The following is a 20,582-nucleotide window of genomic DNA, read 5'->3' as shown; positions in this document are numbered from 1 at the left end:
TTATAGGGAATTATGCAGATATTATCATCGTCTTCTGCTTCCATTGCATTAAATACGTCTTGATCAAGCTAGACATTTTTAGATATATTCTACCTTCCATTAGAATGATAGAATCTGATTGGTTGATAAGTAAACATTAACAGAAGCTCATGACTTGATTTTGTGTCATGAAAGGTGAATATAATGAACAGTGATCAATATCATAACTCATATAAGCAATACAAAATAGAGTTGGGCAAACAAAGACCCCTGGATATATAACAGAGATGGGATCAGGTGTCAAAGAAGAGTAAGCATCCCCTGTCGATTTGACACACCCGTCGTGATTCTTATATCTTTTTGAGGTAAGCGGAGTTATCCGTAGTCAAATTAATTTTTTTAAAAAAGGATCAGAAAGGTTCCATGTGCGTTAAATATTGACCGATCATGAATATTAATATATTGACTAAGAAAATTGACCTTTTTTAAAATCATATATGGCGGAATAATCTTCCTTCGGTTGTTTTGCGGGGGGTGGGCATTTTTTGATAATTACATTGTATTTTCTATTTTATGTTATCATTTTTGCTTTGGATGTTACAGAAAAAATGGTTTATACGGTATGTATTATGGGAAAAGATTATATTTGAACAATGTCATCGGAGAAAATTCATATAGACTATAAAAATGTGTTCGACGACTTTGGGTATACTATGCCATTTGATGTCTGTTTCCAAACATCGTGACTTGCGAGTAGAGGATTGCTAGTCTTTCTGGCGACGATCTTCAGGCAATATTAGAAAAGAGATATTTAAGTACAAAACAAAGTTTCGGGTCTTCGAAGTGAGAGTTTACGATGTATTGTACATGATAGTCGTTTCGTTTGCCAAAATATACGTTTAAAGCGCTTCAAACATTAAGCGATCTGGAACTGGTTTAACGCAATACACCCCGCGGTGGTCTAGAGTTTAGAGCCGGTGGTTTAAAGTTTAGAGCATTTACCCCGCATTCGGAAGGCCGGGGTTCCAATCCCGGCCGCAACAGACCTAAGTCGTTAAAACAGGTAGTGACAGTTCCATCGCCAAACGCTCTGCATCAGGTGTGAATGTCACGGGTCCTCGGAGATTACCTTAAAAAGAGATATCTCATGTCACAGTAAGTGTGGCAAGAACCCTTACTGCTCAATGGCCGTAAGCGGCGAGCAAAGACCTAAATTTGAAGCCCTTCACCGGTCTTGGTGACCTCTCCATATGAGTGAAAGATTCTCGAGAGAGATATTAAACAAGAAACAATCAATAAATCAATTAAATGCAGTGCAAAGAGATCATCAACGATGATCAAAGCTGTACAATATTAATACACTCGACCAAAACAATCCACAAGGATTACAGTATAAAATTTTCTCTGACATTATGCTTAAAATGGAAGTTAGCAAACTTGAGGAACATGAAAAATATACTTACTTTACCATACGAATAGATGGTCATGACAGGAAGTAGTAATTGAATACGACAGAGTATGAAACAAAGAACCCCAGCGGAACTGATGTTAACGACAATTATAGTGCTTCACGAAGAATATATAAAAAAAAAAAAAACACGTGTAGGCCAAATAGATAAAACAAACGTATTCTATTTGTAGATTTTAGAGTCCATTTATATGATTGACAGTTTCTTTAAGAAGTATAAACGCTCTCAATTGTTGATTTAACATAATTATGTCATGTGTAGGTGATGGTAGATGTCCAGTTTCTAGTATTGAAAAGTATCTACAGAAATTAAACCCCAAATCCGAGTGACCGAAGCGCAATATTGAAGATTAGGATGCCCAATCGAAAAGGCCTTAAATACAGAAAACCTTGGTCTTTCAACTGGCGATATAACTTCATCTCTATTATGTCAGATGATGGGCTAAATTGGAAAAAGAAGAACTTGATACATTGTCAGAATGGCTTAAAAGTATAAGAGGAATATTGAAATACCGCATTAGACCGCATTAGACATATTAGAACAAAATGCGTACCATCTATCCTTCTGTGTTTAGTAAAGCAGAAGTGATAAAAGAATTGCAAAGGTTATATGACGACTATGTTTTGGTTCCAGCAAACAAAGCTTGTAAGAAAATTGTCTTTGTTTGTAAGACTTATTAAACAACTTTATTTTAAAGCATTGCCTCCATCTTTGATAATAGTATTTATACTCCAATTGCCCTTTCAAAAGATGAAATTCTTGAAAACCATGCTTCACTTTAAGACACATTTAATATCCAGGTCAATGGGTCAGATGAATACGAGTTACCGTACTTATTTTTTATTCTTAAACTTCATAAACACCCGTACAAAGATGAAAGGTGAATATAACGAACAGTGATCAATCTCATAACTCCTATAAACAATACCAAATAGATAGCAGGGCAAACACCATAGTTGGAGTAAGTATCCCCTGTCGACCGGTCACACCCGCAGAGAGCCCTATCTCCTGATCAGATAAACGGATTCATCCGTAGTCAAAATCAGTGCGCCAAGAACAGCCTAACAATCGGTTTGAAACGCGTCAGGCAGCATTTGCTCCAATGAAAGTTTGTATTAGCAAACTACATCGTTATAACGACCATATGATTTGCGAAGTGCTGAATATAAACGAAACTGTTGAAACCTCTGCACTATCAACTTGTTTGTCAGTAGCGTGATTCGATTTAAAAACTATCCATACGCAGAACAAGCTCTTGCATATCGAATCAGTTGAGATATATAAACACCACTTGCAGGTGATAATGCAATATTGTCACATACATATGGGAAGTTGACGATGGAGAAGCTGAAATCATCCCGTTTGTCATACAGTTGAGTTGTCAGTTTGCCGTTAATGTCTAATTTGAATAAAATATTTAAGTACAAAGCAGAAGTGGACGACTCTGTGGTGTCTTTTATTTCGAGCTCATAGTGATATATCGAATCGACCTATGAATGAAAGTTATTATTGTTAACAGACAAAACGTCGTCGATATATCTAAATGAGTTTTTTCTTCTCACGTAGAAGTTTCTGGATCCAGTAAGTGTTCTACAATGTCCCTATCTTTGCTCTTCACGAAACCATTAACAGCTTTGAAGGCGAAACTTCAAACGTATTTTGCAACTAAATATGCCAAAAGTTGTGTAAATCAAATGTGGACTCTAAAAAAATTCTAAAGAACTTTTCGCAAACCTGAATCCCTAAACTTTTCTCAAATCAACAACATCAAAACGTATGACTTTCCAATACCTTACACGACCATTACTCACGATGAATTAAATACTAGACTTTTTGACATCATAGACAGTTGCTTCTTCGACAAAATTGAAAAACGGAAATATTCATATCTAGTGATCACTAATCCAAAAAATTACTTTATTAAACACCACTGTGATTCCACGCACAAGTACGCTGAAGCTGAAATAAAATAATATGAGTTCCTTATTGACAATATATTCGTGGTCTTTGGTGATCAAGTCTTCCAACAGTCTATTGGAATTACCATGGGCACAAATTGTGCTCCTTTGATAGCTGACCTGTTTTTATATTCGTTTTAAGCAGAATTTATTCAAAAACTTCTACGTGAGAAGAAAAAAGATCTTGCTTTGGCCTTCAATTCGACATTTAGATATATCGACGACGTTTTATCTATTAACAATAATAATTTCCATTCATATGGAGATTCGATATATCCCAGTGAACTCGAAAAAAACACCCACAGAGTCGCCCACTTCTACTTCATGCTTAGATATTTTATTGAGAGTAGATATTAACGGCAAACTAACAGTTTAACTTGGGATCATCCCGTTTGTCATAACTTGATTTGAAAAATGCATCTATAAACTAACATAGTTACATCTGTATTAAAGTTAATAGAATATTTTCTTTCTCCGAAAAACCAAATATTACAGTGCAGGGTCGTAGAAACTATGCTGTTTCTGACTATGTAGAACATATATTGCACGGAACTTATGTACAGTCTATCAATTTGAACGTGTCTGATTAGTACTTGTTCAAAATTTCTGACATATTTTACCGCCTAGGTATTTATTTATACAATTCTGAGATATGTTGCAATTCCTATTTTTTCTGCAGCATGGGAAAAGGCAGACACAAAAGTTTAATCCCAAGAAGGGAAGACCTTTTATAAAGAATGTGACTGTTGTGAAAGACAAAGCACGATTTCAGATTTCAAAGGTGGAATATTTCTATTATACGTCAAAATATGAGGAGTTATAAAATTTGTTTATATTATATTTATAAGATATCAATGTCTTCTTGATAATAAAACATTCTTTGACGTGTTCTCTTTCTCGTTGTATGCGGGTAATTTGGGTGATCCGAAACTGTCGTAAAGTATACCTCGGGCACTATCATTAGTAAAATAAAATTCCATGTTTTAGATGGAAGCTATGAATAAAATTTCGATTAGTACGTAAATATTCAGATGAATTTTCGCATGCAAGGTTTAAATAAAAAAAAAACTGCCATAAACACAATATTTATCATAATTTTCTTGCCTTCTGCTACCTTCAATGTTGCTTGCTTAACTTCTGACGACTTGTTCTGATTGCCTCTTCTTTCTTTATGTATACTTTCAGTCTTTTACACTCATTCATTATGTGATGAAAATCTCCAATGTACACCCGGCCAAACTGTGAAAATAATTATAAACATGTTTGATATTCTCCCCAGATTGTCCCAAAAGAAAATCCTCCGTATTGATCCGTGTAGGTACCGTGTACCTCCGTGTATCAACTGAGAGGTCTGTGTAACAACCAAGAAGTCCGTGTAGCCACCAAAGAAACTGTGCAAAGCCCGAGGTCATCCGTGTACGAAACTTTTCTGCTGAAGAACACGAATATTTGTACACGGATTGTTTCCGGTAACTACACAGTCACAACAAAACGCGGGGGGGGGGGACTGTGATAATCCGTGGACATCCGTATATCTCTGTGAAAAAACCGTGGATGGACCAGCAGAAACTGTGAACTTCCGTACGCTTCGTGATCATGCCTGCACCGACAGGGATATTTTCCGGGGATGTACGGTTAGCTTCCGTATTTATCCGTAGGAAAACCGGCATTTTCCGTGTCTGTATCGTGGTAAGGCCGTGCTGACACCGGCATTACGACGTCACAGAACCCAAATGACGCCAGATCACCCCGGATGAATTTTGCATGCAGCGACGACAAATTCGTAAGTGTGTGAAAGGGACTTTATAGGAGTTATGAAATTGATTACTAGTCGTTATTTTCACCTTTCATGCGTATGGTTCCTTTTACAGGAAAACAAGTTGATTTCCAATTTTAGTTTTCAGAACAATTACAGGGATATTTTCCCCACATTAAATAGGTGGTAACATCTCCCACCGTTTGAGGTAAAATGAAAGTAACAAGTTCGCGTTTCACAGATTGAAGCCATGGTTAGAACCAAAACTACAGCAAAAGCTGGAAACCAAATTAGAACGTAAATTATGCGACACTTAACAAGAAATGGGATCGGTGGATAAACAGATAAAAGGACAGACAGGCCTGGGGATTTGATATATACATAAAATCAACAAACTATTGAATACAAAGAACTAAAAATAATGAATAAATGAGAAAATACAAAAAAAAATTATTATTTTAATACTGAATGAAGGACCTGGTAAATGTTTAGAAGTTAGGTAAATATTATTATGCTTATATTTTATATTGATTTAAATAAATTAAGCATGTTTTCCTATCTAAGACCATTCATTATTGAATGTGTGTAATTTCTAACATTTTTCAAGAATTAATTCACAATCAATTGCTACAAATTAAATACGCCGGTTTTGAGATACGTCCGAGTTATTTCCCTTTGAAGAACTCTCGTACTTAGTAAGGTGCAAAACAACTTGTTTACACGCGGGAGTTGGACAGATATTCATCACTGCATAAGTGAATCTACTCAGTAAGTTTATCATACGCAGTTTCATCACCTATATTCGACTGATACACAAACTAAGTAAATGATAAGTATTCAAGAAGTAATTAAATACTTAGAATTCTTATTATATCACGTTATTTTGTTGCTCCTACCTATCATATCCAGGACATTGCTTGGAAATATGGCATTGTATTTATGTTTCCACTTTAGTAGAACATTTCTTTTGATAGTATTTTATATTTCCTACATCAACTATTTAAAAAGATGTCGGTTTTTATACATTTTATCGTCTTTCTCACTGACTGTAGTACCACTCTGTCCCACCTAAGCATTCAAAGTTCCACTAAATGCACTTCCTACACAGGAGAGCCCTAATCTCGAAACTGGTGTATTACACGTCCGTCTCAAGGCTAACGGAAACTGAAGAAACTTTTATTAAACTTTTATATGCTTTTATAATATACATGCCTTGGACGTGTATAGAACACAAATATAATGCTAATACAGAGTAAGTGTTGGTTCGTCAATACGATGCATGATAAAGGCTTTGGCACGTTAAAAAATCCATTGCTTTGGCCTTGAGTGCTAAGCATAGGTTTTATATTTGGTACTTCACATGCAGCCGATGACCTCTCAATTTGAGTGAAAAGATCTCGAAAGGAAGTAAAATAAACAAACAAAACATGAAAAACTTTTGAAGTCAAAATACTCCCCTCTCTCTCTCTCTCTCTCTCTCTCTCTCTCTCTCTCTCTCTCTAATGCCTCAAATAGATCGTCTATCATACACATATTCACACACTCTCACTCACCACTATCAGGCTCAGATTTCTTCACACACACAAATCCCGTCAATGTGTCCCGGACAGTACAACTGGGCGATACGAAGATTGTACACCCCAACACTTGGTTGACTCAATTCAGTGTGATTACATCCACTTAAAAAATACCCTAAGAAACTCTCTTAAAAGTTGTTGTAGATATAAATATCATTCTATTGTTTATACAAGATTTAGAGAAATAAAACTTATGACTTGCTAACCTCCCCCTGATGAAAAAATAAAACAATTCAAATATAAACTGCATTTTCTCATTACGCAAATATATACATACATACATCGTGTCCCGTGGGAATCCGGGCTAGAATAGGTCATTAGTACCCCTTACTTGTCATGAGAGGCGACTAAATGGGGCGGTCCTTCGGATGAGACCGCAAAAACCGAGGTCCCGTGCCACAGCAGGTGTGGTACGATAAAGATCCCTCCCTGTTCAAAGGCCGTAAGCGCCGAACATAGACCTAAATTTTGCAGCCCCTCACCGTTAGTGGTGACTCCTCCATATGAGTGAAATATTCTCGAGAAGGACGTTAAACAATATTCAATCAATCAATATACATGCACCGTATATTTATCTTGAATGGAGAAAAACAAAATTTTGACGGAATACTCAATACTGCGAGTCTCGATATTATATTTGTGTATTTGTATATATCTATATGTGGTGTATTCGCTTTGTGTAAACCCCCTCTCCCGGACTGCATTTCATAGCAGTAGATAACGATAGATGAAATGTAATTGTAAGTGATACATTGGATACATGTATTCAACCCACTCCATTGATACCAAAATCCCTATTTTTTGTGTTTGTCAATATGTTTTCGAGAAGTCACCCCCTCTATTTTTTGAAAAACGATCTATGTGTAGACCTATAATCTATTTCAATCATTGTAAATTAAAATACATATTGTAATACGAGCAACACGCATAGCAAATTATTTTTCAGACACCTTAATTATACCATTTAATAATAATTTTAATGAGTAACATATTTTTAATTTCTTCTAGGACTACATGCAAGTAAAAAGTGCCTTGCAGGAAATGTACATATATATTAATTCCTATCTTAGCTACACAAACTGTTTTTGTTTTGTATTGGTTTTTTTTTCAAAAATGAAAGTGAATTTGTATTCCCCCAAACAACGAAATATTTTTGTAAACATTGTAGATATAGTAGAACACTGAACCGAACATACACACACCCCAAATGCCCAAACATCAGATGAATTTTGCACCACTCTGTACCTCACGGATTGTACGCGTTGTATGTATTTATAGATAGTGTGTTTTTATATTGATGAATAGCCATCGTATACTTTTTGACAAATAAATTGTTGTCTTTTGAAAATATAGAATTTTACACTCGTACTAAATACGTCACTGATGTACGTACGTACTTAGGTGAATATAGTCGTCTGATGTTACTTGGAATATACCACATGCCGTTTTCCGTTTAATCAAATGAATGTGAATGGTAAAAAAATAATGCTTGAATCTTCAAGGAATATATTGTTTATTAAAAGAATCACCCATCGTTATATAAACTATCTAAAATGTAGTTTACCTGGTATGTAACATGAATTCTCACGAATCGTTGGTTTGTGCTAGTTATATCTGTTTACACTATAGCCATAACAACAAAAATGGCATCCGGTCTGTAAGATAGGCTTAAATTTATCCGGATTTTTATTATTATGATGATTTTAATAAATGTCAAACTGTTTAAATAAATAACCACATGAGCATTTACTATTTGATAATATATTTACTACCCAAATGATTCTCGTTTCCTTTAAAAGTGCCATGATCAACGCAAATTACGTCACGATGGCGAATTTGTCAGCATCTTTCAACTGATATTTTAACCCCTCTTCCATCGTCATCCGGAATGAAACTAAGAAGAATTGTAAGTTATTTAGTAAATTTTTAAACCATATATAAATTGTTCCGGGCGACGAGGGAAGAGGTGTACAATTTCATTGGTTTATTTCTACAAAAACCATGAAAACACTACAAATAGGCTCAAAGCCCTTACTTTAATTGATTATGTATTACGCATGCGCACAGATAAGTTGATTTCCATATGCTTTTGAGAGTTACTATGAGTTGCTCTTTTAGAAATTTGACAGGAAAATATCTGCAACGCAAAATAATTTTCCTCCATAAAAGCCGGGCAGAAACAATTTGGCCATCTGTATATATCAAACGAGCCTAAAAAAAACTTTTCCACGAATCAAAAAATAGAGTGATCACCTGTATCCGTTGTTCCACTGAGTGTTCTCACTTTACGATACATGACTGTAAATGCGTTCATTACACTATATAGTCATTCAGTTGGTGTTGATGAAAATGTAAACAATTAAATTGTATTTGTTCTAATTATTGAATGAGATGGTCGCCACCTTTCACCTTGCCTAGTAATGACAACACAATCACTCTTCCTTGTTTTAATATGTATCAGTTTATCCGACTGTACAGAAAGTATATTTAAAGTCGACACAGCAATACAAAACACAAAATAAAACACTGAAAGAGATATATATCTCTGAAAAATATTCAAACGAAAACTGCTAAATAGATAACTTCATGAAAGTTTCTTTGTTGTAATTAAGCGCATTTTTTCTTCTGGTTACAGATTTTACCAAAAGTGTATGTTCTGAACCATTTTCATGATACTAGAATCAAAATCTGCTTAAGATCTGTGTGAAATGTTACAAAAATCACAAGAGCGAACATTTTAAGCAAGGAAATGATTAAAAGTTATTGGTTTCTTAAGAACACTTGCTACAAATTAAAATATCGATGTATGGGTTGATATATATTTTTGACTTATTCTGTTTGTAATTAGTACAACTATGGAAGTTTTATAAGGAATTTGTAAAAATTCTGTGGTGTTCAAGTGTTGAAATATATCACACTTTCTTATATAACTGCCAAAATTTCACCCACTTTATTCGACATAATTGAATTTATTATATATAATTCAAAAACGAGGGATTTATTTATGATTCTTTATGGTAAAATGTATTCATTTTACTGGTAGGAACATATAGGGTCCATTTTCATAATTTCAGGAAAAAAGTTTGCATGAAGTGTCGCTACTATCAGTTATCATTTTCCTGGAATCTTTCATATACATTTAATGGTCTATCAGTGGGACGGACATAAGAATGTTCAAACTGATGGAGCATGATAAGCCTGCTTCGTTCAGTTCCTTTCCATTTCCGAATTTCAGATACTGGGGTATTCAGAATTGTTTGTACCATTTTCTTGGATCTTGTGTCTCCGTTCCTTCTGAAAACATCCCAGTAGTCATATTCCTTTGATAATTGAAATCCAGGGTGAATTTGTGAGAGTAGAATCGACCTATAAAAATAAGTACGGCCTAACCTATCCGCAATTGTGTTCCTTGGCAGAATTTCAAAAGGTAACATTATCTCATGATCATATAAATGTATGATATTCGTTAATAGTATATCTACACTTATTCTTGAGAAAATAAAATGTAGTTGTCTTTTCAATAGTATCATCTCAGATAAAATTTTGAGACATTTTGTACTCCTTTTCCTATCTCTCCTTATTTTACAACTCCAATTTTCAAATAAAAGTTCTTGCTTTTTATGCAGAAGTAAGTATTTATACTTGTATCGCTTTGGATTCTCCCAGTATTCCCTTAATCCTTTCAAAATACTATCAAAATAGGAATCGTAGCTCATTTCACTGTCTTCACAAAATTCACAATATTTCTTGAAGTCTTCCCTGGACTTGAAACCACTCAGTTTGATAATCTGTGACGCGAGTATCGCAAATTCCTCATCCGCTTTACCAGTGCAGCTTAGCAAAGACCTCGTGTTTCTGAAATTTGTTACTCTATGTTTACATTTCCAATAGAAAGAATCTCTTGGTAAAACGAAAGGTTTAAAGTCAAATGCATATTTAAGGTATAATGCAGCAGTGGAGTTCATAAGATAGATGGAAAAATCAATATTTGCAAAATTTGAAGACGAATGACCAAAAACACTTAACAAATAGGCTGTTGAAATATTTCGATCATTTAAGCAGTGAGTGTATGTCTCTCCAAAAGTTCCTTTAATAACTTCTAAAATTTCTAAAAGGCCTGTAGCGGAAACAACATGAGCGATGCTGAGAGAGTTCGTTTTCCTGTTGCATATTTGCGTCGCAGTCCTTTTCATTAGAAGTGTCGTATTTTTTGCAATGTAACTACCAATATCTCTATACCTTCTACTCCGCAGTAAGCCTAGTGATTCGGTATCTGACAAAGGTAAGTTTGAGGACCTTTTTTCCCTCACGTCGAAATCGTCTGGAATACATGGTGCATGTTCAATCAATAACTGTAGAACGTCCCTTCCGTCTTTACTTGTGACATTCACAGACATTCCATTGTTTATTAAATATTCAAAAGCATCATAATTTCCACCTATAACAGCCCTATGTAACGGGTTATATCCTTCGTCATCATAGCAAAAATCCATAGAACTACAGTTCATCTTAAAATTCAGAGCTCTCTTTACGTGCATTCTGAATGATCTCTTGCGGTCTTCCATCAACTTATGAAATGTAAACGTTTTCAAACTATCACAGTTACATTCCAAAAAAGACAATAAGGGGAGAAAATTAAAATACGCTTGGTCTATATAGTCCATTGTAGGGATTGCATGAAAAAAAATTGATTTGCATTCATTAATATGGATAATATCATAACCATATACTCGGTATTTTGTCAAAAGTATTTCAAGGATTCGAGGATATCCACGTCGTACACTGTACTCACAGAATACCGGAAGTTTCTTTTCTATCATATTTCTTGGAAATGATTGATCGAGAATTAAAGAGATAAAATGCTGATGTGGGTTTATCATCAAGGAGTTTGTACGGCGTAAAATTGATGTCGGAGAATTATATGGCGGTAAATTTTGAAACAACAAATCTAGTACTGTTAAAGTGTTGATGTCACGAAGCTCAAACAGACCGTTCCAAATTGTGTGGTTCCAATCAAGTTCAAAACAAAGCAGAAGAAAATTGATATTTCCATGAATAGCCGCGTAGTGAAGCGGAGTTCTCTTCATCGCATCTTGGAAAAATATTTCCTTTTTTATTCTTTCCAAAATTGTTTTCCTTGAAGGTTGATTGTGGTCAATGACGGATTGTACATTTTCATGCATAAAACTATCACTCTGAGCAAGGTAATGAACAACGCCTTGTTTCCTATTATCCAGAGGAGATTGAGATATTCGGATGAGAAGGTAATCAAGAAAGATATATTGCTTACATATGGCTGCTGAGTGTAATAGCGTAGAACCATTGTAGGATTTGATATGGTAATTGTGTTCGAAATGACTGATCAATTCAACTCGTCCTTGACAAGCTAAATAGTGTAAAGGTGTTGAACCGAATGCATCACGCTTTGTCCAGAAAGCGTTTTCAAAATTATCATACAGCATAAGTAAGGTTTTCGAACTTCCATACTCAGCGACGAGGTGAAACACTGACATCCTATTCAAACACATGTTTTTATCATATTCCAATTCCTCCGTCTTGCTCAGTTCTAATTCATCCTTATTCTGATAACCAGAAACACAGTGCTGAGCAAAAGACATGTTGAGAGACATAAAGAACTCTAAGATTTCTGTCCGATCAAACCTAGCTGCTGTCAAAAGAGGTGTTCTACCACCAGATTCTCGACAGTCTAGACTGGAATTGGAGTGTGCTATTAAACGCTTTACAACTTCAGTGTATCCATTTTGAATTGCCACTTCTATCGCTGTCTCGCATCGTATCATCCGTCTGTCATCCTTAAAAATGAAGTTAAACTGCTTCAAATCAAAAACGTTGTCAATAACTTGTAAACGAGTTTGGTGAAACTTTGTCCAATACATCCTCCCTGTGCAAGGAAGACAAATGTCTACAGCTCCATGATACAATAACAATGATACGATATCTTCGTGTCCGCTTTTAGAGGCCAGATATAGAGAAAACTTCAAACTGTCAGAAAATGCACTCTTATGATTCATGAGTAAATATTTCACAACTGAAAGTTGTCCAAATTCGGATGCCAGTTGAAAAGAATCGAGTCCACAGGAAATTTTATGTTTCATGTGAACCTGATTTCGGAGAAGAATGCGAACGACATTGTGATGTCCATTTTGAGAGGCAATATTCAGAAGATTATAGTCCCACTGAGCGTAAAGTTTGCAGAATTCAACCATATCATCAAAAGAACTATTCAATATTCTGGGTCCTAATCTGGTAAAATTCACATTGGCTCCATATTTCAAAAGAGCCACAAGTCCTTCATGGTTTCCATAGGCCGCAGCGACGTACGAAGCAGTTATATTTCCATCGTCATTTTCGTCAACATGTGCAGACGGAAATTTTAAGTACAGATCAAGAAATAGAGACATACTGGAGTAGGAATATAATTTTAGTGCAGCTCGGTGAAGGATGAACATCGTAGGATGCGTGAATCCAAACCTGTAGTGAATACTAGAATAGAATGTTTTTCCAGATTTTAAGTACAGGTCTTTCAATTCTTGTTTTTTGGAGCAAGATACATATTCTGTTAACTGTAAAATATCAATACCATTGAAACTCCAATTGGAATTCACACTCCTTAGGAAGTAGTAAGACAAATGGGCACAACCATTTTCTTTTGATATATAGAATTGTTCTCTTCTTCTTTCGGTATTTGTTAGAAATTTTGAGAGCGACCTATGTAGGATTAGTACTTTCCCGCGAACTAGTCTGATGAAATGGCTTAATTCATTTCCTATCAATATAATTATGTTAATCTGATCAGCCTCAGGGATATTGGCAATTTCGAAAATTTCGTCCTCAGACAGTGGTTCGGTGCTTGCGCACAATATTTCTAAGATTTTTCTTGTACTGCCAAACTTAGCGTCATCGTTTCCAAAAATTCTAAGAAATTGATCATAAAATAATGATTCAAGTGTATTAGGAATTTTATCTAAAGAAAACTGATCAGTTTCCGTCCACAGTTTCAATGCATGCAATACGAAAAGCATATTGCCTTTTCCATATTTCACAGCTTTGTCCCTGATCTCGTCCACGTCCAAACTTTTGAATAAGGATTTGAGATTACTGATCTCCTTCTGTTGAGCATTCTGCAGTTTATCCCTGACAAAGAGGCCAATATCTCTGTTATTTTTATCGTTATCTGCTTTTTGTTCAAACACAGTTAAATGTCGCTTTAGCGGAGAGATGCGTGAAATATTACGGGATGAGATTAAAAATTTTATATATTTGGGAAATGTTGTAATTCTTCTAACAAGCAGTCTTGCAATATTGAATCTATCATCATATTCCATGCACTCGTCCAGAGCATCTATGACGACAATATGAGTTTTTGATTCATTTTTCAGTTGATGAAGTGTCTTGATAACTAGAAAATCTAGACATCCTTCTGCATCCTCAAGACATTTCACACCTTCAAAGTAATCTTTAAACCTTAAATTTTGCTCCAAATACTGTTTAAATTTCGGTATGTACTTCGCAAATCCTCCCGCCATATTTTTGACAAATAATCCTGGAAGCAATGTCTTTTGCGATTCAAAAGTACAGATATGGAAAACGGATATATTTTCGTATATTGGATAACCTGCTTGTCGTTGATCGTCCTGGCATGCGAGATGAGACATTATTGCAGATTTTCCATATCCCATTTCTGCTATAAACATTACACCTCTAGGGGAAGAACGCATTATATTTTCCAATTCGTAAAGCAACCATTTTCGACCGACTAGCATGCCATGTGTAGAACGATAGAATTCAAAGTCGGTGTCAACAGCATATGGATATTCATATTCAGTGGTTTTGCAACCTATTGGCAAGAAAGAGGGTAAAAATTCATATATCTAAAGATATAGAGCTAATCGGTTTGCCAATTGAATAAAGTGACTTCATAATTTAAGTCATTGTTTTTAAGATAATATCTTATTCCAAATTAATGTGAAATAGCTATATTTCCTAATTTCCCTAGCATATCTTCTTTTTCTTAAAAAATAGATACAATGTCTTGTTACGTTTCCTATTCACATACAAGTCGAAGAATACGTCAGTTTCGAGATACGAACTCTTCTATATAGGAGATGCATTTAGTGGAACTTTGAATGCGTAAGTGGGACAGAGTGGATATACAGCCAAAGAGGGAGACGATGAAATGTATTAAAAGCGGCTTCTCTTTAAATATGTAAATGTGGGAAATACTAAATACTATCGAAAGAAATGTTTTACCGAAGTGGAAACATACAAACAATGTCATATTTGCAAGAAATGTCTTGGATATGGTACTTATGACTAGCGAAACAACGTGATAGGATAAGAATTCTATGTATTTGATTACTCTCTAAATACTTATCACTTACTTAGTTTGTGTATCAGTCGAATTCGGGTTTTCAAACAGCGTATGAGAAACTTACTGAGTACATTCACTTACGCTATGATGAATATCTGTCCCACTCCCGCGTGTAAACAAATTCTTTCGCGCCTTACTATGTGCGAGAGTTCTCCAAAGGGAAATAACTCGGACGTATCTCGAAACCGGCGTATTTGTGTCTGGTGTACAGGCCTGAGGTCATAGTAATGTGTAATGGTAATGTAATGACATTCAATTTCATTGTAATGGGAGTGTGATGTGTAATGGGCAATTTTGCTTTACAATTAATGGTAATGTAATTGATGCATTACTTGTAGAAAATATACTGTAAAGCACATTCCATTACTTCAAATATTTGATTATATGTTGGAGGTTTAGATTAATTCATTATATTAGTGATTGACTTTTAGACTTTATCAAGAAAGATATCGTCTTCATGTATATAGTCTGTAAGAGTTAACAGTATTTAATAAACAGTGTTTTAGTTCTAATACGTAAGGTATAATAAGCCAACACTTGAATTATTTATTGAATGTTTCCCTAGGGCTATTTGTAAAGTTTCAGAGTAAACTATTGTCTTGTTTTCAGAATTTGTTTTTTCATTCTTGAATTAAACATTGAACAGTCGCCTAAGTAGAATTGTCTACAGATACTAAAGGAAATTTTAAAGTTATGTAATGTGTAATTTAAAGTTATGCACTGTCACGTAATGTGTAATGTAATGCATTCCATTTCAAATAAGGTGTAATGGTAATGTCAAATTTTCTAGGTAATGGTAAATCACCGTAATCCATAACATTGCTATGTAATTGACCCCAAGCCTGCTGGAGGATTTGCCTTTGTAAAATAGAAATAAGAACTCTCACGTTTACTCAATGTGTCGCATATCTAAAATTAAGATACCAACGTGCAATGAAGGTAAGAGGTAATATTTAAATCTGAACTTAGCGAATTCATAATTTTCCCCGACCGTTGTCTTGTAAAGCCTTGATACTTTGAACTTACCCTGTGGGTAATAGGGTTCTTGTTGAGAATTTCTCGTCATTATAGAGTACCAATAACCTATAAAAGAAAATTTACTTCAACAATCCGAATTGGAGAGAAATGTATGTTCAACTACCAGGTACATCATAATATCTTATATTTAGTGACAATTTACCTTTCATGTTAGTGTCTGTCTCGTACTTTAACCAATATGCCATAATCAAGGATGCGAGGATGAGGAAAACAGTAATGTACTGTTCCCTTATCGATCTGATGACCCTTGTCCTCATCCGCCTGATCAATCCTATCTCTGTGGACTGTGGCAATATATATCTGTCTATTTTGCTTTGTGCTGAAGCAGAATCGTCTCTGAGTTTAAAGACCTGTCCAATTAGTTCGTAAGTACTCGTCTCAACCAATTCCATATTCTTTTTTCCCAGTTTCTTTAACATGGTAATGATAGAAATTGAATTTCCATGATTCAACATTGATGGATGTTGAAACAAAAGAATAAGTTTATCAATTGAATCTTTCAAGCTCTTCTTAGTGATTTCAAAATTTATCGTGTGGGCAAAATGTTTATTCCTAATGTTGCGAACAGAATCAAGAACAGTCTTGTTTTTTCCGATGTCAAAATAAACACAGTTTTGAAACAATGATAAAATTGCTTGAATATCAAAATCCACCGGTGTATTTGGATGTCGTTTGACGTAGACAGAAAATAACTCAGTTTTAGCCAGATCTCTGTCCAGTCCTGTTAACTTTCCAAAGTCAATGTCCTGCCATCTTAGTTTGTTTTTGAATGAGGAAAATCGAATATAGCTTTCTATCTCTGTCTTCCATTTTTTACAATATCCACACCATTGATTTCCAGGTAGATTGTTGCAATGCGTGTTGCAGGTTGGAACAACTTTGGACACATTTCGAATGATCCCATGATAAATATCTTCCAGACAAATGTCAACGTATTCTTTAAGTCCCCTGTTTGTGAATCGAAGAGCTTGGATCAACAAGATAAAATTATCTTCCTTTGAAGAACACATTTTTGCTAATTCAAAACATAAGTTATTTTCAATGAAAACTTTTCGATCGATACCTAAATTTCCATTGACAACTTCTCGGGTAATATCCGGTATTTAACAATCTGTCTGGTGTGTTGTTTGGGCCCTGGGTTAACGTTCTTTATGTGAATACTCAAATAAAGAGACAATGACCAACAAATCTTTTTCCTTTGTTTATCATATAGTTACCTCTAAAATCGACACATAGTTCAATTTTACAAAACTCATTGCCAAACCTGATACCAGTGATCGAATACTGCATACAGGGAGGCAGTCAAGTATATACAACCCAGACCTATTAATAACGAGGTACATGAATAGACAGTGTTTGATCGAGTTTCAGTCTTTTAAATTGGATTACGGTATTTAGCAATTCATGTACACACAAAGCAATTTTCAATAGTCTATTTTGTGTATTTCTCACATAATATTGCTGATCATGTGTTCTGCCACAGCATATACAAGTAGAATTGTAAATTAGATTTAGATTCTAAAAGAAAACAAATAACTTTTCGTGGAATTGAACTTTGTTCCAATATTTCATTATCACCTGCATCATTAGTGTGTTTATGTTCCTTATCTGATTTCATTTGCGAGAACATGTTCAACTTTTCTTAGGTAGGCTACTTCATGTAACAAATAAGTTGATGTTACTAGGGGTTTCAACAATCTCGTTTACATCTTAGCATTTCGCAAATTCCATGGCGGTTTTAACGATTTAACTTGCATATACATATACTGAAGCTACAAAGTCAGCTGTTACAGTATGTTAAATGTTAGTCCTTTGAGAGGTAGAATAACACATACTTTGATTAACATTTATTTTATGTTTTATTTCCAATGATATTAAATATCTGGATCAAGTTTTAGAGGGAAAAGACGTGTGTACTACCCCACCTCCTGTCCAGGTACTCTATGATACTACACCAGTATGCATGGTAGATACTAACGTTTTGATTTTAAAGCTTGCAGGGCTATCCCTAATAAAGATTTACTTGTCCAGCAGTTGAAGGCTACAAGCTGTTTTAGCATTGTAGTTGGTAACGTTGGAGGTAGGATTGTGCTCTGCTGGAGGAGACACCCCTCCTGCTTGCATGGCCTTCGGAGTATCCCCTTTAAACAAATTGAAATTTAAGAAACCAAATGATATATTCCAGCTTTATTTTACTACAAAATTATGTCACTATATTGATGCTGATTTAGAAGCCATGTAGGGCAAGCCTTATTTGCTCATCTCAATTTCAACCTGAATTTAAATTATCTGTGGAGAGCTGGCCACACCCTTAGTATGCATTAATCAGTATTCAGTTCCTCCAAAAGGAAACTACAATAAAGGTGGCTGACTAACATTTTATATGCTTTGATCAAATCATGGAAAATAAAGGACCGTCCATGATACTTTGTGAATGAGCATCATTCTCTATGAGAGTTATATTTACACAAATAATAGATAAATATTAACAAATATCAATAAAATATTATTGTTAAGGCTCTTTAAATCAAATGATTAGGGGGAAATGTATAGATTATTTATTTGTATCATGCAACTGCCTTGATCCCAGTACGTTTGTTCGATCCTGTCACGGAAATGTTAATCCATTGAAGACAAACTAGTGATTTATGTTTGTGAAAAAGTGCATTTATTTCCTTCTGCAAATGTTCTATCTATATATCAAGCAACAAAATTAATATGAAATGTATTGATTTTGATAATTATTAGATGTAGAATGTTTTGAAATGTCGATGTAACATCTGATGTATGTCTCACCTCAAAAAACCAAAAATGATGGAACAGCTATTCCTTGCACTGGACAGATAACTGAATTGTCAACAACAGCTTAGCACACGATGATAGATCAGTGCTATGCTTTAAGGATGTATCTTACTTGTTTAAATTTTGAACTATAAGCACATGAGCTATAGAACAGTACTAGAACGGTAGGTACGTAGAGGATATCTATATTGCGTGTTTTGATATTTGGTTTATCCAACGAGTTGATATGGTTTATTTATTCGCAAGACTTGCCGAGTTGGATAAATAGAGGATAACTATATTGGGTGTTTTGATATTTGGTTTATCAAACGAAATGATATGGTGTATTTATTCGCGAGGCTTGCCGAGCGAATAAATATACCATATCAACTCGTTGGATAAACCAAATATCAAAACACGCAATTATAGATGTTCTATTTATCTCATGTGTCTTCTTTTCACTTAATTTTGAGATTATCCCCAGTATGGTAGAAACAGCTGATTGAATTTGTTTTGAATCCGTGGATCAGACGTCTTGCTTAATCTGTCTACCTTACGCGGGAAAAAATAGTGCGCTTATAAACCATTAATATACAGTACAAAAGGGCATTTTTATAAAAGAAACCATGGATGAAATTTTTTTAAGAAGGGATTATAGTTTATAATTAATAATGGTTTTGTCATTCCAACAAAGTAACAACTATTGACCCAGTTTTTATTTTTTGACGTAGGCCTGACCTTCTGATAAAAGGTTGATGTCGTCGTTTTGAAATAAACATGTGTAATAACGGTTAATGAAAGTAATATTTTGATGCAGCGTTATTAGAATGTTCAACGGTTTACAATGAAAAGTAGACGTGTGTGTGCATTTGGATTTGATTTACGTAGTTTCGTTGCATCTGAGGGCGAGAGAAAATCCTGAGGCACTTTAAATAGGCCTAGCCTAGCAAGTAAAGCTGTTGAGATTTGTTACATTTATTATGCTCCAGAAAAAAGATACTTTGCTTGTAAATACTTGGTACCGCAGCATGTCGAGGTTCTTTCAATTAGACTTGTCCAATAGGCGCTCGATTCCTTGTTGATGATAATAGTGTGCACACATTTTTATTTTCTGATCGTAATTTTTTGAGTAGTTACAGACCAAGTTGGCATTTTTGTGGCCGGTAACTTGCATTATATGTCAGCGGGGGCAACATCATTTTAATTTTTATTTTGCTATGAAAGAAATTCTAAATAAATGCAGAATAATAAGTTTTATCCTTTATTTCATGCATGAATATGCATAAACACCGAAAACATATCATCCAAGCGGGGACAGTGTCAAAAGTAGTTCGGACCGGAAGTGCTTTGTCAAATGGGCGTGTGATAAAGCTCATGCTTTATCTCACTTTCAATATACACCACACGTATGAGATAAACCAAAATATCAAAATACGCAATTATAGATGTTCTATTTATCTTTTCGCTTAATTTTGAGATGATCCCCAGTATGGTAGAAACAGCTGATTGAATTTGTTTTGAATCCGTGGCTCAGGCGTCGTACTTATTAATCTTCCTTACGCGGGTAAAAATAGTGTGCTTATAATCGACTCAAGTATATTACAAAGAGCCTTTTTATAAAAGAAACCATGA

At 34.8% G+C, this 20,582-nt stretch overlaps 1 protein-coding gene across 1 annotated transcript; it reads right to left on the bottom strand.

Moving 5' to 3' along the window:
* Positions 1–9,171: 9,171 nt before the first annotated feature.
* Positions 9,172–17,239, bottom strand: LOC125653851 (uncharacterized). The gene is made up of 3 exons (XM_048883528.2): positions 16,312–17,239; positions 16,158–16,214; positions 9,172–14,597 (listed from the first exon to the last, which is right to left on the bottom strand). The coding sequence occupies exons 1-3, from the start codon at positions 17,177–17,179 to the stop codon at positions 9,844–9,846; spliced, it is 5,679 nt and encodes a 1,892-aa protein (XP_048739485.2). The 5' UTR covers positions 17,180–17,239; the 3' UTR covers positions 9,172–9,843.
* Between the last annotated feature and the right edge of the window lie 3,343 nt (positions 17,240–20,582).

This window comes from Ostrea edulis, chromosome 7 (genome assembly GCF_947568905.1).
Source record: "Ostrea edulis chromosome 7, xbOstEdul1.1, whole genome shotgun sequence".
NCBI classification, from domain to species: domain Eukaryota; kingdom Metazoa; phylum Mollusca; class Bivalvia; order Ostreida; family Ostreidae; genus Ostrea; species Ostrea edulis.
Note: the sequence above shows the minus strand (reverse complement) of the source record. Positions and strands in the feature narration are given on the sequence as shown.